Source organism: Pristis pectinata, chromosome 13 (genome assembly GCF_009764475.1).
Source record: "Pristis pectinata isolate sPriPec2 chromosome 13, sPriPec2.1.pri, whole genome shotgun sequence".
NCBI classification, from domain to species: Eukaryota; Metazoa; Chordata; class Chondrichthyes; order Rhinopristiformes; family Pristidae; genus Pristis; species Pristis pectinata.
The window spans coordinates 27,805,079-27,831,428 of NC_067417.1; the positions used below are offsets into that span (position 1 = coordinate 27,805,079).

Genomic DNA, 26,350 nt, shown 5'->3' on the forward strand with positions numbered 1-26,350 from the left:
CGCCTCTCTCCGCGTTCCGGACCCCGCCCCTCCTGCTCCGGGCCCCGCCTCCGAGGAGGAGCTCGGCTGATCCCTTGGGTCGGTGTATCGGGGGTGCCGTCTGGTCGGCTGGAGTCCGGGCCACCATGCGGTTACGGCAGCTGTGGGGCTCGGTGCGCTGTGTGGTGCTGGGAATGGTGCATCTACAGGCGCTGCCAGGTGAGCCCGAGCCCGAGGCGCCGGCGGCCGCCGCTCCGCTGACGGTCACCGTCTCATTCTCTGCCTTCTGCCACCAGGAGCTCCGCTGCACCGGTTCTCCTTGGCTCAGGTAATGCGGAAGGCGTGCGAGGAAGCGGCGATCTACGTCGATGCCGGGATCGTGAGTATCTGACCGATCACCCAGCTCCTGGACACACCTATCATATCCGCACAGCTGGGAGCAAACGGGCAAAGTTGGTTAAATAGTGAATTATTTACCTTCCACCTGTGTTAGCTTCCATTTTATTTGCCAATTTCCACGGTTAGAATTTAGAGAGAGAGAGAAAGTTGTTGACAAATCTCTTCATAGTGTCCTGGCAGAATGCATTAACTCAGAGATGAGTGATGTGTAGCAAAGGTCCAGCTGTAATGTGACACTTGTCAAAAATACTTAGAATACCATGGATTCCCAGAAAGGTAGTGAGTTTCTTGATTGCATATTTTCTAGAGTAATATGTTATAGAATTTCTGATGGAGGGTCTCCAACCTGAAATGTTAACTCTTATTTCTCTTTCCTCAAATGCTGGCTGACCAGAGTATTATCAGCATTTTCTGTTGCCATTATTGCGGGAGGGCAAGCAAACAGATTTAATAATGAATAATCAGATTTAGTTAATGATCAAACATTAAGGGGATGTTTATCTAGCCCATAGGCGTGGTTGGGCTAGTGGTTAAATTAGTGAACTGGGAGTGACCCAAATTCAAATCCCACAATGACATGTTTGGAATTTAAATTCAGTTAATGATCTGGATTAAAATCAAAAACAATGAGACCACAAAACCAGATTGGTATTAAAAACCCATCTGATTCACTAATATACTTAAAGGGGGAAAAAATCACTCATCCTACCCTGTCTGGCCTGTATATGATTCTAGACTCATAGCAAGAAATAGCCTGACAAGCCAACCTGCTAAGGGCCAGTGAGGGATGGGTAATAAATGTGGGTGTTACCAGCTAGCTATGGCCACATCCTGAAAAATGAACTTAAAAAACTGATGGTAAGATCAACTTCACTGAACCCTCAAAATGGCAGATTTTGTTCATCCATGAACATGAATTCCTTTGAATAATGGAAGTTGATTGTGATCTGCAAGCACACATCACAGGAAACTGGATTACGGGTTGATAATACAGTTTTTACATTGACTCTTTGATGACTCCCACTTGGCTAAAATCATGAGCCGTTTACTGTCATATAAATCCAGTATTCGGCTTGAAAAGTGGAAATATCACAGTTAAAAAAATTCCCCATTTTGGTATGGGTTTCTAATAGGGTCTGAAAGAGACTGATGTCAGCAAATTGAATGGTGGAGTTCAAGTTCCATGAAAACATGCTGCCACCCATCTTTATCTAATGCCATCAACATGTCCTGCTACTCTTTTAGGTATTCCTCTACCTTGAGTGAATCTATGTTAGTCAATTCAACTTGCAACCTGTTAGCAAATTTTACACTCTAACCATCTTATGGATAAGGATGCTTTTTTTTCTGAATTCCCTGTTGGACATTTTGTTTAACGATAGATTTGTATTTGGTCCCTGGCCTGGTCTTCTCCAAGTGAAAATATCTTCTTTACATCGAAACTAATAAACACTTTTGTAATCTTAGAGCGACCTCTGTTACCTCAGTCTTCTGGCTTCCAGATTGGTTTCAGATTGGATATAGACTATGGAAATCCATTATTTAAGCATTGTAGAAATAGCAGTTAGGAAATTATAAACTGATTAGTCTGACATCTGGTTATTGATGACAAAATGCAGGTGCATTGAAATTTGAGCTGATTAGATAGAACCGGTTGGATTTTTTAGGAGTAGCTTATGTCTAACAAAAGTTTTATTTTGCCAAGCAAGTAGCTATAGTAGTAGAGCTGGTGATGTCGATGTGTGTTGTTTACATGGACTTTCAGAATACATCTGATAAGGTTCCACAAAGCCAACTGTCTGCTAAAATTAAAACTTAGTGAATTAAGGGGAAATTATTGACATGATTTGGAGCATAAGAAATAGGAGTAGACTGTTTGGACCTTTGAGTCTGCTCCACAATTCATCATGATCATGGTTCATCTTCTACCTCAGTGCTATTTTCCTGTGCTATCTCCATATCCCTCAATTTCCTTAATATTCAGAAATCTATTCATCTATGTTTTGAATGAACTCAACAAGTGATCATCCATACCCCCCAAGGTTGCAAATTCCAAAGAGTCATCACCTTTTGCGTGAAGAATTTCTCTTCGTCTCAGTCCTAAACAGCCTACCCTTTATTCTGAGATTGTGGCATCTAGTTGTAGGCTCCTCAGCCAGAGGAAATAATCTCACTGCATCCAGCTCATCAAGCACTTGAAAAAGTTCCAATGAAATTTCCTCTCATTATGAGGTCTGTTTGCTTATCCACCCTGAAATCTAATAGACAATCCCATAAAAGCAAAGATTTAGATTAAAAATGTTCATGCATTATTACTTGTGGATCAGTTTTCCAGATCAGACAGTGAGGCATAACTTTTTGTCCAATGAGTAACTAAAATGGTGAAAGGAATTAATGGATGAAATTTTAAAAACTATTTGTTCATAATTTCAGTGATATTTTTCAAGTCAATAGCATTGAGCAAAATATAATCTGTCAAAAAGATAGTTAATTTAAATATACTTTTAATCATCATAACATTAATAATTTTTTTAATGCTTTTGACATTGAAAGTACTTTCATTAAGTTACAGAGGTTGGAATTGGCTGATATGAAATGAATCTCATTACATTAAGTTGAATTGTATTTTTTATATATCCATCCAACTAATTTTTTCTGGATTTATCTGATTCTCCAAAGGATGGACTAATTGTGGAAAATATGCACGATATTCCTTACAGTACAAATGTTGGTCCAGAAGTGACTGCTGTCATGGCGACTATTTGTGCTGCTGTGAGACAGTCCCATCCCACACTTCCTCTGGGTGTTCAGATTCTTTCTGCAGCCAATCAACAAGCATTGGCAGTTGCATTTGCAGCAGGTCTGTATAATCAATAAAAATTTCCCTTGCAGTCCCAGATCGCACATAAAAATAGAGTTCTTGCATTTAGAAGTTGATGCATAATTTTAATATGCAATTGTAATAATCTTCCATTTTACTTATCCCACCTTTGTAAGGATGAAATACATTACTTTGGTATTAACTTGTGATTCTTGAAATTCTAATTGTGACACTCAACATTTCAAGATATTAGAAACTAGCTTTTTGGATAGTCTTCACTGAAAGCTAAGACCTATGCAATGTGTAAAGTTCAAACCTATTCTGCACATTGATATCTCTCTTGTTAAAGCTTATCCCTTGATTAAGTGTGTTCTGATTATTACATTTCAGAAGTCTGCTGAATCAGTTGAGATTGGAAACTTTTGAACATGTCGCAAGATGTTGCTCTTGATAAACAACTCCAAAATGGCAAAAGCAGAATTTCTCATTGAGTGAGAAAGTTTGCTAATATGAAAAATCATAACCTGGATATTTTTTAATAGCAAAAGGAGCAGTCTGTTCACCTTCTGGTATCTCATTTCAGCTATATAAGTTAGAGCTAATTGGACCAGGTAAAAGAGAGAATAGCAAAAAAAAATGTTTTTGGTGTGTTGAAGGAAACTTTCGGTTGTTCTACATATAAATAAAAATGTTCAAACGTGTAACCTGAAGTTATTACTAGACTTGAGTATCCCAGTATCTTGTAAGCCCAGTTCTTTTCTGAAATCCAAACATGAAGTCACTTCTCTGTTCTTTAACAGCCACAGATTTCCCTTGTGTATCAGCAATCCAGCATTAAAAGTGCATGTGGCAATGAGCCTATCTAACTCCATGTGTCTTCCAAAGGACAGCTTGAATTTAGTAGAGAAGGGAAGTAATATGTGCCTCCAGCTACTTTTTTTCCTACTATTTAATTTCTGGTCTAGAGTTTGTCCACTCTCAGAATAAACATAATCAAAGTCCTATATATTGCTTTCCTAGGTGCTGATTTTATTCGAGCCGAAGGATTTGTATTCTCACAAGTCTCAGATGAAGGGTTTCTGGATGCATGTGCTGGTGATCTTCTCAGATATCGCAGGCAAATAGGAGCTGAAAACATTCAAATCTTTACTGATATTAAGAAAAAACACAGGTATTGCTAAAATTGCTGATTATTTCTGCCAGCATCCATCAAGCTACAGAAGTATTTTTCAGATGCTTTTGATGAGGGATGGATTAATGCTCCCAATAATAGGATTTTTTAATTTGATATTTGAGGCACTACTTTCTTAAGTTCAAATTATTTTGTATTTGTTTCATTAGTATTTGAACCAATAGCAGTTTTAGATATCTACTTTCAAGTGTTGTGTTGAAGGCTTCAAACTTGTGCAGTGAAATCAATTATTCTCTTCCCTGTCTGGTCCACTTGACTGGCTATGGTCAACCACCATAGGTGGCATTTGGGTTGCACGTCCTGACTCCTCTGTTACAGCTGTTGCACCTATACCCAACTGGGGACCCAGTGGTGTGCTAATTGCAGAATGCCGCCCTATAACTGGGACAACAGCCGATGCAAATAATCAGCACATACCTGTTCCCTATCATCTTCCTGAGAAATATTACTCACTCTGTCTATAATTCTGTTTATTGTTTCCTCACGTAGGCTGAGGATTTCAACTTCCTTAAGGAATGCTTGTGCTTCTTCTACCCGTCTTACTGAATCTTTCTGCATCCTTACATCCCATTGCTGGCACTCTACTGTCTGCTCACTAAGTCCAGCTACATCTTTCATGTTAATTGTGGATATCTGTACTGCATATCCCGCTCTCACTATCTCTACTGGCCCTCTTCTGGTCCTACGAGTCTTTACCTCTTTTCCCGTTAACTGTGCTGTTAACAGGTGTTGGAATAATTCCTTTGTGGGTGTAAAGCACCCATTCCAGGATATCCAGCCCAGTGACACTAAATATCACCTGGATGTGACAGAAGTGGGGAACCAGGGTTATTTTTTCCTTGCTTGGGGTCATCACCAATCCATGACCATCCACTACCTTTACATCCTCATTACATAGGGTAGGGGCCTCAGTAGTCATTTGGGTCTAGTTACCAAAACAGTGGGGGATTAAGCCATGGTTATTGTTGGGAATTAATCCATGCGGAAGGTACATTCTATATGTATGGTACAGGCCGTACAGTTATAGCAACTCTGTCTAGGCAGCTTCTCGGCCAGTCTTAAATGGAGGGAAGCTGAGTCAGGATCTGTGCCCCAATGTACATAATAATGCATGCAATTGTGGATCTCTGTTACACTTGTACTGCTGGAGCATTGTACAGATTCTCCTGATGTATTATAACCTGGCTCTTGTTCCAGTATCTATGAGACTTAGTCATTTCTGTCTTGTATGAGTAGATGTACTTCTCTTGATGCCCATGGCTGTGTTGTGCCCATGGTTTTGTTCCCTATTCCAGTTTGTTTTGTTTGATGGATGTGTGTGGCCCTGTGGGAGCATACATGATTCTGACTTGATGTATCCACATCAAAAATATGTAGAGAAAACATATCTGGCAAGCCACCATTACTGTTAGTGTCCTCCTTAAAGTATGGCTTATACAGCTTAACTGCATCCACTGCTTCCACTGTGCAATTCTGTTCATATCCACTAGGGTGCATGTTTCTCCCACTATTATAATATTGTGCGATCCTACCCACAGGAACTGGAGTCCAGCCCTTCTGGGAGAATGTTAACCATTACCTGATCTCCAACCTTTGGTATTTTGGTTTAGATACTTACTTTCTCTTTTTAACAGTCCTTAATCCTTTGCTAATCGATTACTTCATTCTTAAATTCATGCAATTGCTTTGCCAGCTCCCAGATGTGCCCGAAAACCCTTTCCCTTTCGTTACAAACCTCTGCTCCTCCAGTTAGCACCTCTTCTGGTAGCTCATCCTGTCATTAGTTCAAAGGGTTTAAATCCTGTACCTCTAGCTGGGCTTGCTCTTAGCTTCATCAGAATGGCTGGGACTATCTTAACCCATTCCTGTCCAGTCTCAGTCAAGGCTTTAGTCTGTTCTTAAGGGTTTAGTTCATTTGTCCCACTAATCCAAAACTTTGTGGGTGCTAGGGGATGTGGAATCGCTGTTTTATTCCTAACAAGGCACAAGCCTCCTTCATTGCCTTACCTGTGAAATGTGTTCTGCAATTCCACTACTCTCTCCTATGTCTCTTTCATCTATACACTCATGCTTTTTTCCTTCTTTCACCATCATCATGGTTGGATTCATTCCACTACCTGTACGTGCTTGTCAGTGGACAATGACACACTCTCCTATTTTGCTTGACAGCTATCTGATACTGTTCTTAACTTCCCTGCTTCTAGGAGTTAAAGTATACTGCGGGGAGAATGCAAATTTATGTTCCTTATTAGCATGATGGATCCTGAGACTTCCATTGCCCATATGGCACAGTCAAGTGCTTGGGAACATCAGTACAACCAGGCTATCACTGGGCTCTGCTTGGTTGAATAGTATGCAACTGGCTTCATTTCTGTCTCCATGCTTTTGTGTTACTACCATGATGTAACTTCTTTTGTTATCACAATATAAATGGAAAGGTTTAATCAAGTCTGAGAATCCCAGAGCTGGGGAGGACATTAGCAACCACAAACCTCCCCCCCACCCCCAACACACACACACACACAAAGTAAATTCCTCCAGAGGTACAGTCAATTCTCAATAATTTTCCACAAAATTCCTACAATACTTAAATAATCCAAGTACCTGTCTTACACCCTTCACTGTTATAGGTTGGGGAAGATTCCGAATAGCCAGTTTCCTTTCTCCAGGAATACGTTTCTCTCCTTGTGATATCTGGTATGCAAGATACACAACGTGGGGCTGTCCTAATTGTACGTTATGGGGAATTACTTTTAGTCCTGCATTTTGTATAGTTCCCAGGGTTTGGGATAATGCTATAATATGATCCTTTTCTCCTTCTGAGGCTATGAGTATGCCATCAACATACTGCAAAACAGTATTCCTTGTCCCACCTTGGTGACACTAACCACTTGTGCCGTATGTTTACAGGCTTCTTCAGAAGGTCAGAGGGCATGGGATCCAGGGAAGCTTGGCCGTGTGGATTCAGAATTGGCTTGCCTGTTGAAAGCAGAGGGTTGTGGTGGAGGGAGTGCATTCAGATTGGAGGGCTGTGACTAGTGGTGTCCCACAAGGATCGGTTCTGGGACCTCTGCTTTTCGTGATTTTTATTAATGACCTGGATGAGAGGGTAGAGGGTGGGTTGGCAAGTTTGCAGACAACGCAAAGGTTGGAGGTGTGGATAGTGTGGAGGATTGTCGAAGATTGCAGAGGGACATTGATAGGATGCAGAGCTGGGCTGAGAAGTGGCAGATGGAGTTCAATCCAGAGAAGTGTGAGGTGGTACACTTTGGAAGGACAAACTCCAAGGCCGAATACAAAGTTAATGGAGGATTCTGGGTAGTGTGGAGGAGCAGAGGGATCTGGGGGTTTCTATCCATAGATCCCTGAAAGTTGCCTCACAGGTAGATAGGGTAGTTAAGAAAGCTTATGGGATGTTAGCTTTCATAAGTTGTGAGATGAAGTTTAAGAGCCACGAGGTAATGATGCAGCTCTACAAAACTCTGGTTAGACCACACTTAAAGTACTGTGTCCAGGTCTGGTTGCCTCATTATAGGAAGGATGTGGAAGCGTTGGAAGGGGTTGTCAGATCCGGTTATTTTTGAATCCACAGGTTCTTTCAGGAGTCCAGGAATGAGTTGAAAACAACTTGATGCTTCACAAAGTTTTATTGGAAAAGTTTAAAACAAAGAAACAGTCACAGAGCACATGGCACTAGCTTAACTACTGGGAGATGAGCCGAGACAAAAGGAACAAAAGATGACCTCGGGCTGGGGGGAGGATAGCAAGAGAGTAATTAACAAAAAGTGACACCTTTTATACCTGAGATGAGGTACTCCTTAGCTAGCAATAGTCCAATCAGGAAACCTATTAGATACTTGTGGCCAAACCAACCAATGAAAAAAAACACATATTCACCTGATGGACGAACCAATAAGCTAGTAAGCAGCCATTCCTTGTGCAGCCACTTGAGGTGTATTAAACACTATACATGTTAAAAACTAATTAAAAGTCGAATCCAACAGGGTGCAGAGGAGATTTACCAGGATGCTGCCTGGTTTAGAGAGTATGCATTATGAGGAGAGACTAAGGGAGCTAGGGCTTTACTCTTTGGAGAGAAGGAGGATGAGAGGAGACATGATAGAGGTGTACAAAATATTAAGAGGAATAGATAGAGTAGAGAGCCAGTGCCTCTTTCCCAGGGCACCAATGCTCAATACAAGAAGGCATGGCTTTAAAGTAATGGGTGGGAAGTTCAAGGGAGATATCAGAGGAAGGTTTTTTTACCCAGAGAGTGGTTGGGGCATGGAATGCGCTGCCTGGGGTGGTGGAGGAGGCAGGTACATTGGTCAAATTCAAGAGGTTGCTAGATAAGCATATGGAGGAATTTAAAATAGAGGGATATGTGAGAGGAAGGGGTTAGATAGTCTTAGGCAAGGTTTAAAGGTGGGCACAACATTGTGGGTCGAAGGGCCTGTATTGTGCTGTACTTTTCTATGAATGTGGTCAGGCTGTTATGAAACCCTTGGGGCAGCATATTCCATGTATACTGTTGGTCCCCTACTGTGAAAACAAATTTATATTGGTAGTCAGGGTGTGCTGGTATTGACCAGAAACCATTTGCTATGTCTAATACCAAAAATATATCCTGTTCCGGTCTTCATTTGTTGGATCATTGCGGGATTGGCGACCATGGGGTACACTTTCACAGCCTCACGGTTCAGAATGGTGTAATCTATCGTTGGAGGGTACAATCTGTCCATTCTTTTACACTAGCCAAATGGGTGAATTAGTGCTTGACATGGTTGGCCATACTATGCCTTGCTCTTGAACAGACTTCACTACCTGCCTAACAACTTATACATCTTATGATTTAGTAGGCTACTGCCGTGAGCTGGGTGTACTTTCCCTGATACAGTTGCCGATTCCACCTTCACATGACTGCAATCCTACTTGTGTGTTGTCCGCACCTCGGGGAAGGTTTTTGCTACCATTTCCCATATTCCCCTGGATCCCCAGCCTATTTCCATGCTCGCTATCCGTTGCACATGATGTTTTATTTTCCTTCCCCATCTATCCACGTGATGGGGTTTACTCCATTTAATACTGTGATGTTTTGTAGCAATTACTGCTCCCAGATGTTCAGGAGATCAATCCCTAAAATTGTCCCTACTGAAGTCTTGCAAAACCAACTCTGAATTTTTACACTGAACTCTTGTGTTTCCAGTTGAATGGATTTGCTAAGTTTTGCTACTTTTTCTTCTTCCCCTACTGCGCATATCTTTACAATCTTATCCGTGAGAGGCAATTCACTATCAGTTATGGATATGGATGCACCAGTATATATTAACATGTTGCAACGTTGGCCCCATAACACCACATTAATAAATACTTGTGGATGCTGCCCCTCTTTCTTGAGGGCCAATACCTGTCACGCTTGCATCTCTCTTAGCAGATGACTTGAGCAAGTTGCTGAGTCTGAATGGTTGCCAGCTGGGGCACCCCTGACTTTGATTGCCTACTCCGTTCTGCTTGGGTCCCTGTCCTTCTTGGCCTCCACTCTCCACCCAGCAATCCTTTTTAAAATATCCCAACTGCTGCACCGTGGCAGTTCAAGGATTCTATCCTTTTCCAACACTCCTTGGCAAAATGCCCTCTCTTTCCACACTTACAGCATTCTCGGTTGCCCTCACCTTCTATCAGGCTGATTTTAGCCTTTGTACCATAATTAGCCTCAACTTTCATGGCCCAAGTCAGTATCTCATTGAAATTGATCCCTACTGGGAGCCCCAAGTCCAATATTCTCTGAAAGCAAGGACCCATTAACTCTTGAAGTAAATTCAGGAACATTTGATCATTTATGGGGGTTCATCTTTCCTGAATGTTCACCATAAGCCATGGACTTCATTCCAGGTAGTATTCTACTTTCTCCCTTGGTTCTTGCTCTACCACGGTTATCCTGGTCCAATTTGATGTGCCCCTCCTAAGTTCATGTTTTACAATTTTCTTAAAGTTATTAAACTTGTGGTCATTAGAAGGTCCCAATTGCATGACCCATGTTCTATCTTGGTAATTAAGCAGCAGAGACGTCCATACTGCAGGTGACACTTTAACTTCACTATCAAGTGGATATCATTGTTGGTACCATCTGTGAGCCTCCTTTAACTCTGCTGACATCCCAAAACATCTAATTGCTATCATTCCTTTTTAAGGCAGGCAGTTCATTTGTTTCTCCGAAGTTGTCAAAGGTTCCTGATACCTGTCCCCTATCACTTTTGTTAGTGTTCTAATCAAAGCTGCTGGGACTGTGGCTAGTTTCTTTATGTCTTTGTCATAGGGTGGGGGTAGTCCAGGGTCCTCATTATCTCCATACACACTTCTTCATCTCAACTTCCCCAGTCAATGTTGTTTCTGTCCACCAGTGGGGAGGTAGGCTTCACAGTTGCCACCATTCTCCCACACAGTTTCTCATGTTCCTCGTCCTCTGCTTACTTTACTGCTGCTATTTCTATCTCTTCATGTTGGTTCTTTGCCATAGCCGTGAGTATATTTGCTCCTTTTTCAAACTTAACATTTTCTTGTCCTTACCGCCAAGCCTTTTACTCAGCAAAGGGTGCCTCTGGATTGTATCCTTTCTCTATCATCTTTTAAATTTTTTATTATGATCCACTATTGTTTGCTGTATGGATCCCTTGGGTGCCCACATGATGTCTGCGCTTTTCTTATCAGTAAACATCATCAGCACGTTGCGTGCCGTACCAATGCCTTTATTATTCTTTATACCACCTTAAGATTTCTCCTTGATGCAAGCTACCCTTGCATCCTACTTCTCTGTGCCAGTTATCCTGATATCTAACCTCTCACGTTGATGTAATCGAGCAAAGTCACCATGCGTTCTTTTTCCTCTGAATTGTCCATTTTAGCTAGTGCAGCTCACAGCCACCTGACAACAGTATGGGAACTACTCTTCTAATTATGAGTGGTAAAATTAAACATACTCGCCCAATTAGGACACACATTGTGGATGGTCAACCTGTGTAATATTTTGCTTGCAGTGCCAATTGTTGGAGGGATTTTGTGTGTTTACCTGCGTTCAATGTCTGGCTTTCATGCGGGGCCCCGTTACCCTCTTAATTACAGCTCAGACCAAGACGGCACACCACAGAAAACTCATAGCTGTGGTGAGGTTCTTGAACAAGTCAGTTTATTCTGGCGTAGCTTACAGTGTACACCAGAGAGCATTTTAGAGTGAGGGTTCAAAGATACTCTGCTGACCAGGAAACTTCCAGTACTTTATAGTATTCGCGTTACAATAGTTATATACAGATTTTACAGTTTCAAAATAAATTATCAAGAGCCTGTTTTACTTTGTGGATTGTGCTCATTAACTATTGATTTATGCTCGACTTGCCTGACAGTGGTTACCCCATTCTTCTTGTAGATAACGATTTGGTCCCTGACCATCTGTATGTACAGAATTATTTGTCGACTTGTTTGTCTGTCCTTATCACATTCTGTGACCTTGCTTTTCTGTTTATAATCCGACATTCTAATTCCCGTACATCGCGGTTTTGCTCTAATTAATTCTGCCTTGTAGTCTAAGCACTTCTCTTGTCTAATTACTGTACTAAATGACCTTCAACCTACCTACACTAGCTTGGCTTAATTTCCCACAATCCTTTTCCAGTAAGTAAGGCACTTAAGTTGACATTATTACAAACTTTCCCCATTTCCTGGAGATTCCTTCTTCAGGCAGGTTCCATTGTGCCCTTCAAAGGGAATTAGATAAATATATGGTGGAGAAAAATTTGTAAGACTACATTGAAAGGACACATGGGTGGAATTTGAGAAGCCATTGGTTGCCCTGGCAAGATTCCAGTATGGACTTTATGGGCTGAATGGTCTCCTGCGCTGTAACCATTTTAGAATTCTGTAATAATCCTGAGGAAATGGTACTGCATTGATTAAATTATTGGGGTAGAATCCAGAATTCTAAACCAATAATTTGGAGACACGAGTCCAAATCCCTGGCAGCTGAGGAAATTTAAATTCAGCTAATTAAATAATATGGAGATATAAAAAAAATCTGGTCTCAGTAATAGTGAATATGAAGTTAATGGATTATCGTTAAAACCTATCTAGTTCACTAATGTTATTCAAGGAAGGAAATCTGCTGCTTTTACCTGGTCTAGTCTATCCCTAGCTCTTAAACCCACAGCAGTCCAGTTAACTATCCTCTGAAATGGCCTGGCAAGCAATTCGATTGTATCAAAAGTCAGTATTTTAAATCACAGTAAAATGTATCACACTGGTTCAAGAAGGTGGTTCATCGTCACCTTTTCAAGGGCAATTGGGAATGGTCGATAACTCTTAGACCTGCCAGCAACACTCATGTCAAATAAATAAAAAAGTAGGTCAACAAGGACAAGGTAATGGGTATCAAGGATAGTGATTTTTCTCAGGCGTAGTATGCAGGCATATTTTTAGATTTGCTGAAGCTTATAAAAGATAAGCTGAGGAAAGGGACATTGATTAGCTATAATGTAAGGAGTCTTTTGTCGTAGAAGAGATAGGAACTTGGAAGCTCACAGTTCAGGATGTATAGGAATGGTAGCGTAGCGGTTAACACGACGCTATAACAGTGCCAGCGATCGGGGTTCGATTCCCGTCGCTGTCTGTAAGGAGTTTGTACATTCTCCCGTGTCTGCGTGTGTTTCCTCTGGGAGCTTCGGTTTCCTCCCACATTCTAAAGACGTATGGGTAGGTTAATTTGGGGTTTAAAATGGGCAGCGCGGACTTGTTGGGCCGAAAGGCCCTATTACCACGCTGTAAATAAAATTTAAAAAAAATAAAAAAGGATCTGTGAAATGAGGTGATGGTATGTGCAATAGCATTTAAAACAAGCAAAATGAAGAACTTGTTTTCATTTTGCATCTTTCCCATTTTCAACCAAGGAAACCTCAATGTTATGTACTCAAATGCAGTAGCTAATCTTAAAGCTGTAAATAATGAGGAAGACCTCTTAACCCTTTGGTGGTATTGGTTAAGCAGTGAAAGTGGGATGGATGTTTTGGGGAGGGGAGGATCAACACCAGGATAGCTCCTGTTTTTCTGTAAACAGTTACCACGTAACCTTATTCTCTTGTACAATAAAAGCTGTCAGATGGTGTGGCATCTGAGAGTTGAAATCACTGACAAAGCAGCATTTGCTCAGTGTAGAAGTGCCAACTTCAGTTATGTGCTCAGTTTTGGAGAGTGGCTTAATGTTGTTACTGCCTAACTTAAGTGTGAGAGCTGTCACCCACCCACTGTTATATCAACACTAGACAATGATACCGTGGGAAGGAAATGAATAACAAGAGTATAAATTCAATCCTGTAGGATGTCAACCATGGTAGTATTAGCATCCTTGCCTTGAATCAAATGACCATGGATTCAATCTTTACTCCAGGGAGATGAACAAATAATCTAGGATAACAGTTCTGTGTTGTCAGAAGTGTCATCTTTCACATGTAATTTTAAAACTGGATCCCACTTGCCTGCTCAACTGTCAGAAGAAAAATAAGTTTCCTTCAGTGTTCTGAACCCTCAGTCAGCAACAGTAAAACTGATTATCTGATCATCAGTCCCATTATTATTTGTAAGACCTCGGTGAGTGCAAATTTGTTGCCATATTATAATTGAGATTACATTTCAAAAGTGACTTTGTTGACTATGTTGCACTTAAAGACAGCCTGATAGTTGAAGGGCACACTATAAATACAAATCTCTCTTTAGGGTATGTGAAATAACATGGATATTTTCTTCAAGAGATGTATTGGGGGTTAGCTCACTGAAACCATCACCAGTTTGAAAGAAAATTAACCAGATCTTGGCATTTAACTCCAAAAGATAGAATATAATTTCCGAGAGGAAATGGTGTGTCTACAAATGGTATCAGTACCCATTCTAATATACAAGTTGCAATTCTGATTGTTTGATTACAAAAGCATATCAAGGCATTGGATATAGAAAAAAGAAGCCAAACTCCTATTTAACAAGAATTGATCCATGAGAAGTGGCTGCAATCCAGGATTTCATAGGTTTATGCAGATATTATTAAATATTCACAATTATAAATATTATAAAGTATAGAAGCTGGAGTGGGCTATATGGCCCCTGAAGCCAGCTCAATATCATGGTTCATCAGATCTTGGCTTCAACTCAATATTTCTACCTCTTCCCCATAACTTTTGACTCCCCTATAGTGCAAAAATCTGTCTCAGCCTTGAGTATATTCAATGACTTGGTTTCTATAGCTCTCTGGGGTAGAGAATGCCAAAGATTCAACGAACATCTTCCTAATCACCATCTTAAACAGGCAACCCGTTATCCTATAACCATATTCTAGGTTCCCCTGTGAAGGGAAACATCCTCTCAGAATCTACTCTGTCAAACTTCCTCTCTTTTAACTTCCATTGAGAATAGGCCCAATGTGCTGAATCTCTCCTCAAAGGATGATCCCTTCATCACAGCTATCAGCCTTGTGAACACTTTGTGAACTTTGTTCAATGTAAATATATCTTGCCTTGAATAAGGAGACTAAAACAGTACCCAGTATATCAGGTATGGTGTCAGCAATGGCCTGTAGAATCAAGACAAGACTTTACTATTGAATCTCCTTGTAATAAAGATGAAGGAAAAAATAAAGTTAAGCCAATTAAAATACAAATTCCACACAGAGACATGGAAAACCTTAGAAAGAGGAATTTATATGGAGAATTAATATTTTACTACATAGGGGACAGTGACTGTCTTGGAGTGGGTTGGTGAAGGAGACCACGGAGGTGTGTGTTTGAAAAAGATTAAGCAATAATTAGGGAACTCCTGGGTGACTGAGATATATCATTCTTTGATGCTACCCAAATATATTGTGTAGTTTAACATAGTACTTTGTCAACTTTGTAGGCTTCATTCTTCATTACTTTTCCCTCCCACTGATTCCCTTGCATGTCAGTTTTAAAACTACTCTGCTGTTTGAAATAATGCATTGCAATAGTTTACCTGTTGTTCACTGGTTTCTTTACAGCTCACATGCTGTGACGTCAGATATCAGTGTATCAGATACCGGTAGGGCTGCTGAATTCTTCCTGTCTGATGGTGTCATACTGACTGGAATAGCCACTGGGATGGAGGCAAATCCTGCAGAACTGAAAGGTATGTGGAATCTTCTTTGGGTTGCTATGGTCTCTTAGCTTCCAATAGTTTTGTTGTAAATGAAGTAAATTATTAACACCGTTACCTGGTCAAACATACAAACAATGATGGGCAGATAATGACTCTCTGGCCGAATTAAACTTTTCACATCATTATGATACATTCACCATGTACGCAGTGTCACAGGACCAGGAGCAGGAGAAGGCCACCAGGCATCTCGAGCTTGCCCCGCCATTTAGTATGATCATGTCTGATCTATGCCAGTCTCAACTCCTCTTCTGCGCTAGTTCCCCGTAACCCTCAGTTCCTTAATCTTTCAAATATTTATTTATCTCCACCTTAAGTATACCTAATATTCAGGCCTCTACTGCCCTCAGGGGCAGACAATTTCAGAGATTCACTAACCTCAACTTTAAATGACTGGCCCCTTATTTTGCAACTCTGCCCCCTTGTTTGTGACTCTCTCCTAATGCAAACATATCAGCATCTACTCCGACAACTGCCTGATGTTTGAATAAGATCAACCCTTACTCTTCTAAACTCTAAGGAATACAGACCCAAACTATCTGGCCTTTCTTGATAGGACAACCCTCTCATCCCAAGAATTAACCTGGTGAATTTCCTTTGGACTGCTTCCAATCTTACTTTATCCCTTTTTAGGTAAGGGAACCAAAACTGTCCACAACATTCCAAGTGTGGCCTCACCAATACCCTGTACAACTGTAACAAAACCTCCCTATTCTTAAACTCCAACCTCTTAAGACCAACATGCTGTTTGCCTTCTTAACAACTTGTTTGACTTGCCTTCTAGCTTTCTGTGATTAATGCACTGGAACACCCAGATCCATTTGAACGTCACTCACTTACAGTCTTTCTCCATTTAGACAATAATCCACCTCTTCATTCCTCTTACTGAAGTGAGCAACCTCACACTTCCCAACATTAAACTGCATTTGTCAGGTTCTGCCCAGTCATTCTATCTACATCCCATTGCAGAATCACAATGTCCTCAATACGGCATGCCATTTCCACCTATTTTCATGTCATAGGCAAACTTGGAAACCTTACATTTTGTTGCCTCGTCCAAATAATTTATGTAAGTAGTAGAGGATTGGTATTGGTTTATTATTGTCACTTGTTCCGAGGTACAGTGAAAAACTTGTCTTGCATACCGTTCGTACAGATCAATTCATTACACAGTGCATTGAGGTAGTACAGAGAGTATTGAGGTAGTACAGGGTAAGAACAATAACAGAATACAGATTAAAGTGTCACAGCTACAGGGAAGTGCATTGCAGGTAGATAATAAGGTGCAAGGTCAAACAAGTCCATCTCATCGTAAAAGGGTCATCACCATGGGATAGAAGCTGTCCTTGAGCCTGGTGGTATGTGCCCTCAGACTCCTGTATCTTCTGCCTGATGGGAGAGGGGAGAAGAGAGAATGATCCGGGTGGGTGGGGTCTTTGATTATGCTGGCTGCTTCACCAAGGCAGCGAGAGGTATAGGCAAAGTCCATAGAGGGGAGGCTAGTTTCCGTGATGTGCTGGGCTGTGTCCACAACTCTCTGCAGTTTCTTGTGGTCCTGGGCAAAGCAGTTGCCATACCAAGCTGTGATGCATCCAGATAGGATGCTTTCTAAGGTGCATTGATAATAATTGTTGAGTGTCAAAGGGGACATGCCAAATTTCTTTAGCCTCCTGAAGAAGTAGAGGTGCCAGTGAGCTTTCTTGGCCATGGCGTCTACGTGGTAGGACCAGGACAGGCTGTTGGTGATGTTCACTCCTAGGAACTTGAGGCACTCAACCCTCCCGACCTCAGCACCATTGATGTAGACAGGTGCATGTACACTGCCCCCTTTCCTGCAGTCAATAACCAGCTCTTTTATTTTGCTGACATTGAGGGAAAGGTTGTTTTCATGACACCATGTCACTAAGTTCTCTATCCCCTTCCTGTACTCCGACTCATCATTATTTGAGATACAGCCCACGACGGTGGTATCATCTGCAAACTTGTAGATGGAGTTAGAACAGAATCTGACCATGCAGTCATGAGTGTATGAGGAGTAGAGTAGGGGGTTGAGGACGCAGCCTTGTGGGGCACCAGTGTTGAGAATAATCGTGCTGGAAGTGTTGCTGCCTATCCTCACCGATTGCGGTCTGTTGGTCAGAAAGTCAAGGATCCAATGACAGAGGGATGTATTGAGCCCCGGGTCTCAGAGTTTGGTGATAAGTTTGCTTGGAATTATAGAATTGAAGGTGGAGCTGTAGTCAATAAACAATAGTCTGATGATTGACAATTGAGGATCAAGAACCTTTCCCTGCAGTACTCCTCAGGTACTCCAGCTTGAAAAGGACCCAAGTATTCGAACTCTTTGCTTTCTATCTGACATCGTGTTTTCAGTCCATGAAAACACACTTCCTCACAATCCTTAGGCTCTTAATTTATGCACCAACCTGCTCTGTGTCACCTTATCAAATACCTTCTATCAATTTTCCATATCACATTGTCAAAGAATTTGAGCAAATTTGTCAAACATGATTTACCTTTCATAGAATTAAGTTTGATTATATTCAGCTTTTCTAAGTGATTAGTTACTTCCTTTTTTGATTATTGACTCTAGCATCTGGTCAACTTTAGACGTTAACTAACTAGCCTATAGTTCCCTGCCTTACTTCTTCCTCCCTTTTTGAACAAGGGGGTCACACTGGCTGTTTTCCAGTCTTCTGGTACCTTCCTAGTGGGTTTTGAAAAGTTTCAGCCAACAGGTCCACAGAGTCATAGAGTCATACAGCATGGAAACAGGCCCTTCGGTCCAACACGTGCATGCCAACCAGGATGTCTGTTCAAGCTAGTCCCATTTGCCTCTGTTTGTCCCATATCCTTCTAAACCATTTCTATCCATGTAGCTGTCCAAATGTCTTTTAAACAATGTAATTGTACCTGCCTCTACATCTTCCTCTGGCAGGTCGTTTTGTGGAAGCGAAGGGTTAAGAATTGCAACCATACCTATAACTGGTAAACAAAATATATATATATATATATATATATATATATATATATATATATGCATTTGTATTTCTTTAGCAAGGACTAGCAAGCTGCTGACCCACTAGTTAGGTTGGAATGTTAAGTATGTTAACTGCCTTTGTTTCGGGTAACGGACCATTCCGATTTGTCAGACGGTGGCGATACTGGGTGTAATTAACATCAAGGTGGAGGCTTGGTCTGAACAATGAAGGGTGATACCTGCCTTTGAAAGCCTTGATTATAACTCAATTATACTAAGACAAGAGGTGTGATAGCTGTCTCGGGATCTCTATAGCTTGACCGAAACTCGCGGCGCCATTTGCATGGGATGTGCGTGACAATTCCTGTATAAATGTCTGTCTACCCTTTGTACAGAGAGAACTCGGGAAGCGACTCTTAGTGAGTGCTGAAGAGAATTCTCCTAGCGGTGCACTGCTAATAAAGGTATTTGTTCAAATCGACCTCGTGGCACTGTGTTACTTACACCGGACAGAAGGGGAAAATTGATTTCGGGACGACAATTTGGCGAGCCAGCCAGGAGTCCAAGACGAGGTTTCGGAAGCGGCGTGAGCGACCGATGGGGATAACGGCCACCTGAGACGGAAGGGCCCACAAGGTACGATTCACCTTGATCCCTCTCAGGGAGTCGGACACCTGATTGATCCCTTCGCTTACCGACAATCCTCTGATGGACTCTTCGCGAACCCGTCCGAGTGCCACAGGTAAGGAGGGGTTCAAGTCCCCAGTTAAGTTAAGCTAAGTTAAGTTCTGTTTGGGGTTCGAGTCCCCAGTTTCGGGTTTGGGATTTTAAGTTGTGAATTTCAAGGTTTTGAGCTCTAGGTTCTGAGATTGGTTCTCCGGTACTACCACCCTGCCTTAGACCGGTTCTTAAGAGGGGAAATCCCCCACGGGAAGGTCAGGAACCTGAAGTGGGTGAAGGAAAGAGACCGATCTTATAGGTAATCGCAGCAATTCATACCGTCCGATCGGGTAGAATACAAAATGGGACAAACTCTCGATAAGTCTGGGTCCAATACCCCACTATCCAAGTTATGTAGAGGCGATCCGAAGAACGAGAGTAACTTCTGTAAATTATCAGCATGCCTCAATAAGAAATTGGGAAACGAAATATGGCCATTGGGGGGAACTTGGGACGTAGATAAATGCCTAAAGGCAGAAAAGGCAACTTGGGAGCGGAATACTGGGGAAAAATGGAAATTATTAATGTCCACTTGGAGAAAAACGGCCAAAGACCTAACAAATAAATCTAAGCAGGCTAGCTGGGAACATAATGCGTGCAGAAGGGGAATTAGTGTGTGTGATGAACAGGGAAATCCTAAGAGTTGGGAAGTCCTGAAGTCTCAGTGCGGAGACCACGATGCTGAGAAGAGCAGAAGGGAGAGAGAAGAGGTAAATGAGGTGTATAAGGAGAAGAGCAGAAATAAAAATAAAAGTAGTAAGGATAAAGTGGAGGTACCTCCCGACATGTCTGGCGTGCCCCTGTTGTTCTAAAGTAATGATACAGACGAAGAGGAGGAGGATTGGATGGTCTGACCCACAGCCCCTACCTACCCCCCCCCCCCCCCCCCCCGTTTCATTGCCGCCCCCATATAATGCGGCTAGCCTGCCAGCAGTCCCGCCCTCAGGACACGTCCATGACCCTATTGCGTCCCGAACCGGGATGCGGCTTAGTTGAAGGGAAAGCCCACAGACGGGTGGCTCTAAGGCCACAGACAAACGACGAAGCTTTTTGGTAAGGGACAGTCCTTCAATAGATTCTCAGATGGACATCGACTCTGATTCTACCACTGATTATGGCGACCCTACAGATCCCAGCCTATCAACCATGTTGAACGGGGTTAAGGGAGCCAAGGTTAAGAAACAATTCCCCAACAGGAGTGTTCCCAATCCTGATCCAGACCAAGCCAGCGCTAATCCTACAATCCAAATGTACACCCCTTGGAAGCCTCAGGAGATGTGCTTAATCATGAGTCAGGTGCCCAACCGTAAAACCAACCCGGAGGATTTCATAGATTATGTGATCGGAACAATTCAGATGTATCAGGCCGCCCCCCCAAGACCTTTTCAGTCTTTGTTGCATGGCCCTTACGACTAATGAAGTGGCGCAGTGGAAAGAACACCTGGGGAACTATGCTGACTGGACAGCCTTTCAGGCGGCCGTCTGGCCTCAGGACCAGGTGGCCACTATTAGAACTGCCCTTCGTAAAACCCTCCAACAACCTATTGACATAACTAAAGTTTTAGAATGCCAACTGAAACGAGGTGAGGATGGCCCAGACTTTTAGGACCGTTTCTATTCACTTTACGGTACCTAAGCAGGGGACGATGCCTACAACAGAGGCAATGCCTCCCCCCAGTTTAACACCCTCCTATTACCATGTATAGTTTACCAGTTATAGGTATGGTTGCAATTCTTAATCCTTCGCTTCCTCAGTTTCATACACCCATCATCCTTTGTGTGAAAAAGCTTCCCCTCAGATCCCTTTAAAACTTTTCCCCTCTGACCTTAAATCTATGCCCTCTAGTTTTAGACTCACCTACACTGGGAAAGAGACTGTGACCATCCACCTTATCTATGCTGCTTATGATTTTATATACCTCTATAAGGTCACCACTCAGCCTCCTACACTCCAGGGAAAAAAAAATCCTTGCCTATTGATCCTCTCCTCATAACTCAAGCCCTCCAGTCCTGGTACCATCTTTTCTGCACCCTTTCCAGCTTAATGACGTCCTTCCTATAGCTGGGTGTGCACAGTACTCTAGGTGTGGTCTCACCAATGACTTGTACAATTGCGACATGATGTCCCAACTCCTGTACTCAATGCCCTGACTGATGAAGGCAAACATATCAAACACCTTCTTCACCAACCTGTCTTGTGTTACCACTGTTTGTGCGGTCACTTCCTTTAAAACCCTTCGGTGCAGGCCATCAGGTCCTGGCAATTTGTCCGTCTTGTGGTTCTGCTTTTCAATTTTGTGCCTAGTTCCTCATAATTGCTCAGCACAACCTCCTTCCTAGTCCTGCCTCTATCACTAGTACCTCCATGAAACATGGCAACTGGATCCTCTCCCAAGTTCTTAAGCCCAGAAGAGATGTCCTTAACACTAGCACCAGGCAAGCTATACAGCCTTCAAGAATCTCTAGTTTTGCAGCAAAGAGCAGTATCTGTTCCCCTAACTATGCTATGCCCTATGACTACCACGTTTCTCTTTTCTCCCCCCACTTGAATGGCTCCTTGCACCTCCCCACCCATATCCACACAGGGAGCAAGAACCTCAAACCTGTTGGACAAGGGGAAGGGCTGAGGCTCTTCTGCAGTCACATCAACCTGCCCCTGACCATTTGTCAGTTGAGAGATAGTTAACCTAAGGGGTGTGATTGCCTCCTGGAATACTGTATCCAGGTAATTTGTATAGCTTAAAATTGTGAGCCCATAGTTCTCTGTCTGATTGGAACATACTGTTAATCCACACACAGTTAGTCCTTTTGATATCTTTTGAACCTCGGTCAGGTATCCTGTGCTTTTCTGATGAAGGCTCTTCAACTTGAAACATTAATAGTTGTTTCTTTCCGCAGCTGCTGACCCACTGAGTGTTTCCAGCGTTTTCTGTTTTTATCCTTTTTCCTACTATTGGTGTCAACTAAAAAATTTATGGTTGCCTGAATCTATCTTGGTTCTTCTTCAAGGATAGGGACAACGCTACACTCCTCCTAGTTTATGGAAATTGTCCCAGAGTGTAGTAAGCCGACAAAAAGTATGGTCAAAGAGCTTGCATAATAAGTATTCCTTCCCACCAAAATACTTTGTATGGATATTATTTAGCTGCATTGTGTATTAAGTTCTTAATCCTGTCTAAAGCAATATGTTTAGTAGTGTAAGAATTATTAGGTTTATTAATATCATGACCATCCTCTGTGAATCAAGCAGCACTAAGGACCCCCACCATCTGGGACATGCCCCCGTCTCGTTACTACCATCGGGGAGGAGGTACAGGAGCCTGAAGACCCACACTCGACAATTTATGAACAGCATCTTCCCCTCTACCGCCAGATTTCTGAACAGTCCATGAACCCATGAACTCTACCTCATTCTTCCTTTTGCACTATTTATTTATCTTGTAATTTATAATAATTTTTATATCTTTGCACTGTGCTGCTGCTGCAAAACAACAACTTTCAAGTCGTATAAGTTAATGATAATAACCTGATTCTGATTCTGAGTAAAGACCAAAGCATTTTTACACATCTGATTCATATTTGAGTCTTTCCTAACTTTGTGTCCTTGGTAACATAGTAGTTTTTGACAATTTGAATCAAGATTTTAATTGAAAAGATCCATTACTTAATTCACTTACTGCTGAGAATTCCTTTTTACCATTATCCTTTGAGTTGGCCTTTTATTAAGTTGTTACTTGAAGGTTTTGATTTTCTCCCCTCTACCAATCCACAGGTAAACTAGTTTTGTTTCGTTAAATAAAAGTTCAGAATTCATATGCTCTGCCTTTTTTGACATAGATTCCATTCTGTGTTTTGCAGCATATAGCAATTCAACACTGCAGTATAATATCTGGATTATTATTCCCCAAGGAATACAAGGTATTTGTTTTAATTACATCTCTGTCATTCTTTGCAGAGGTTAAACAGGCTTTAAAAATTCCTGTCCTCATCGGCTCTGGTGTGACCTATGAAAACATGGAGCAGTACATGGATGCAGATGCCTTCATTGTTGGTTCACATTTTAAAAAAGCAGGATACTGGGCCAATGAACTTGAACCTGAACGGATTAAGAAATTTATGACAAAAATGCATCAGCTGAGGAAATGAAACACAAAACCGTGAGGTAAATCTACAACTGTTTATTGAAGCAAATTTGAGTTTTTCCTGTATCTCAAGCAACCTCAACTCATTTTGATGCTGCCACATTCACTATTCATTGATGAATTTTTTCATCCTTTTCTGTTCTTATGCACTGTATTCTCGTGGTCTGTATTAATCTTAATGAATTTGACTCCAGTCTTTTTATTTGCGCATGATGAAGTTTCAGTCACCATTATACTTCTTTTGATTGTAAAATGTTATTTACTTGAACTCTGAAATAAAAATAATTGAAATACAATATGTCACTGAAACTTCAGGAAAAAAGCAGATATTATGGTATGATTTATGAGATCCATGCCTTAATAACACACCCATGCATTCTATAACATCCATGCACATCGGTCAAAGACTGTTTTAGCATATGATGGGCATTTGCAACCTATGCGACTTAATTAATTGCACAGGTCAGTCCCTTAATTATACATGCAACTTTGATTTGTTTATGGACAATTTTAATATATACAATATTCCTTATGATAGGAGATGTATAACAAGGACTACCAGATTGATTTCTGTGATGAGGTGTTGTCTTAAAAGAATAGATTTAGTAGATTGGGCCTAGTTTCTTCAAAGGTTAGAAGAATTAGAAGTGATTCATTGAAACATAAAATTCTTAAGAGGGCTTAACAGAGTGTGCAGCGATGATGTCTCCCCTGTCTGGAGCACCTGGAACCAGGGTCACAGCCTCAAAATAAGGGGCTGGCCATTCAAAATAGCAGTGAGAAAATTTTTCACGCAGCTAGTCATGAATGTTTGCATATTAAGGGAACTGAAGGAGATGAGGTTAGTAACTCAGCAATGAGGTGAAGGATCAGCCATGATCTTATTGAATAGCAAAGCAGGAGCAAAGGGTGGAATGCTTCATGTTCTTAAAGGATAAAGGACTCTTGTTTTTATTTCAAGACAAATAATTTGCAGTAAAATCTTGATTTTCAGGAAATGTATATCATTTGTTTATAGTAGTTGTTTCATTTCATCAGTTTAGTTTTTACAAACTAGACCGTAAGACATAGGAGCAGAATTAGGCCATTTGGCCCATCGAGTCTGCTCCACCATTCCATCATGGCTGATTTACTTTTCCCTCTCAACCCCATTCTCTTGCCTTCTTCCAGTAACCTTTGACGCCCTTACTAATCAAGAACCTATCATCCTCTGCTTTAATAAATGGATAAAATGTCAGCACAATATCGTGGGCCGAAGGGCCTGTACTGTGCTCTATGTTCTGTGTTCTAAATATACCCGATGACTAGGCCTCCACAGCCATCTATGGCAATGAATTCCACAGATTCACCACCCCCTGGCTAAAGAAATTCCTCTTCATCTCTTTTCTAAAGGAACGCCCTTCTATTCTTAGGCTGTGCCCTTTGGTCCTAGACTCTCCCAGTAATGGAGACATCTTCTCCATGTCATCTCTATCCAGGCTTTTCAATATTCGGTAGGTTTCAATGAGATCCAGCCCCACCCCCATCCTTCCAAACTCCAATGTGTACAGGTCCAGAGCCATCAAACGCTCCTCATATGTTAACCCTTTCATTCCCGGGATCATTCTTGTAAAACTCCTCTGGACCCTCTCCAATGCCAGCACATCCTTCCTTAGGTATGGGGCCCAAAACTGCTCACAATACTCCAAATGTGGTCTGACCACCGCCTCAGCATTACATCTTTGCTTTTATATTCTAGTCCTCTCGAAATGAATGCTAACATTGCATTTGCCTCCCCAACTACCTACTCAACCTGCAAGTTAACCTTTAGCGAATCCTGCACTAGGACTCCCAAGTCCCTTTGCACCTCTGATTTCTGAATTCGCTCTCCATTTAGAAAATAGCCTATGCCTTTATTCCTTCTACCAAAGTGCATGACCATACACTTCCCACCCTTTGCCTTCTGCAAGTCAGCCAATCTTCTATCCATGCTAGTACCTTTCCATGGCCTTCTATCTTGGGCTCTGTAGTAATCTTTATAGAAATTCTTTGGTTTTCTCCTTTCCTAAAGAAGAGAAAAATGCTGATGTGGGATTGCGTAATTTGCATTAAAATAGAAGCCCAGACAGTAAGGTGAGGTACTTGGCTGTTCCATCTATTATTTGGAAAATGTTGTATACATGCACTTTGAGCAGGAATGGCAACTTGGAGTCAGATTGCCATCCCCACTGGAATTGGAACTCATGAATATGTTTCACTTTATCAAGCACAGAAGCCAGAGAAACCAGCTGTTCCCTCTCCAACAGTCAACAGCTGACTTAAAATTTGAAGATCTGAACTTGGGAACTTGCTGCTCTCAGTACAGCAGTTGTGGAATACCTGAAACAATATCTGCTTAACCACATTCCTCTAACGTTCTGTAAATAAGCTGACCTCACTTTAAATGCAATGCAATCACAACAATGTCATTTATTGCAGTTGCAATATGTAGCTTATGATGCTGAGAGTGCTTAGACCAAGAGACAAGTCCTAGTGTTGCATACATGGCGAGGGCTGCCCACTCAATCATCTTGAGGAAGTTCTGAGCAAATATCTAAAATCAGCTTTTTAAGATTTAACAGTCAACTATTGGTAAGTCACTTTAAGTAGAGATGCTCATATAAATAATCAAAATATTTGTTATACTCATCCACTGCAGGTCAGTGTGGCGATTCTGCAGTTAGAGCTGTTGCCTCAACTCCAGGAGCCTGGGTTTGAACCTGACCTCAGATGCTGTGTGTGTGAGTTTGTATGTTCTTGTCTATATAATATCTTGCAGTTTCCTCCTATATCCTAAAAAATGTTGGTAGGTGTGTAGAATTGAAGGGGAGTTGGACATATGAGAGAGAAGAAAAAAAATAAGGTAGGAGATCGATCTAAGGTGGATGGGATTGTGC

The 26,350-nt window shown here is 41.6% G+C and overlaps 2 protein-coding genes across 6 annotated transcripts in view; one reads left to right on the top strand and one right to left on the bottom strand.

Moving 5' to 3' along the window:
* zgc:162297 (uncharacterized protein LOC555865 homolog) overlaps nt 1–26,350 on the top strand; it is a 51,451-nt gene that overhangs the window by 16,726 nt on the left and 8,375 nt on the right. For 2 of the 4 annotated variants that reach the window (XR_007957391.1, XR_007957390.1), the window contains exons 1-7: nt 57–198; nt 276–358; nt 3,058–3,238; nt 4,220–4,370; nt 15,439–15,566; nt 23,249–23,455; nt 26,113–26,194. Coding sequence is in view for 2 of the 4 variants with exons in the window: in XM_052028787.1 (XP_051884747.1) it covers nt 126–198; nt 276–358; nt 3,058–3,238; nt 4,220–4,370; nt 15,439–15,566; nt 23,249–23,439 (807 nt within the window). In the remaining 2 variants the exon portion in view is untranslated. Of the gene's footprint in view, nt 1–56; nt 199–275; nt 359–3,057; nt 3,239–4,219; nt 4,371–15,438; nt 15,567–23,248; nt 23,456–26,112; nt 26,195–26,350 lie in introns of those variants that run through there. The other 2 variants (XM_052028787.1, XM_052028788.1) reach the window with 2 other exon arrangements.
* The window catches only part of si:ch211-260e23.9 (uncharacterized protein LOC555795 homolog), a 40,698-nt gene continuing 37,924 nt past the window's right edge, over nt 23,577–26,350 (bottom strand). The window contains exons 4-5 of one of the 2 annotated variants that reach the window (XM_052028790.1): nt 25,413–25,479; nt 23,577–23,705 (exon numbers count right to left, since the gene is read on the bottom strand). In XM_052028790.1, the coding sequence (XP_051884750.1) occupies nt 23,691–23,705; nt 25,413–25,479 (82 nt within the window). In that variant the 3' untranslated portion in view covers nt 23,577–23,690. The remainder of the gene's footprint in view (nt 23,706–25,412; nt 25,480–26,350) is intronic. The other variant, XM_052028791.1, reaches the window with a different exon arrangement.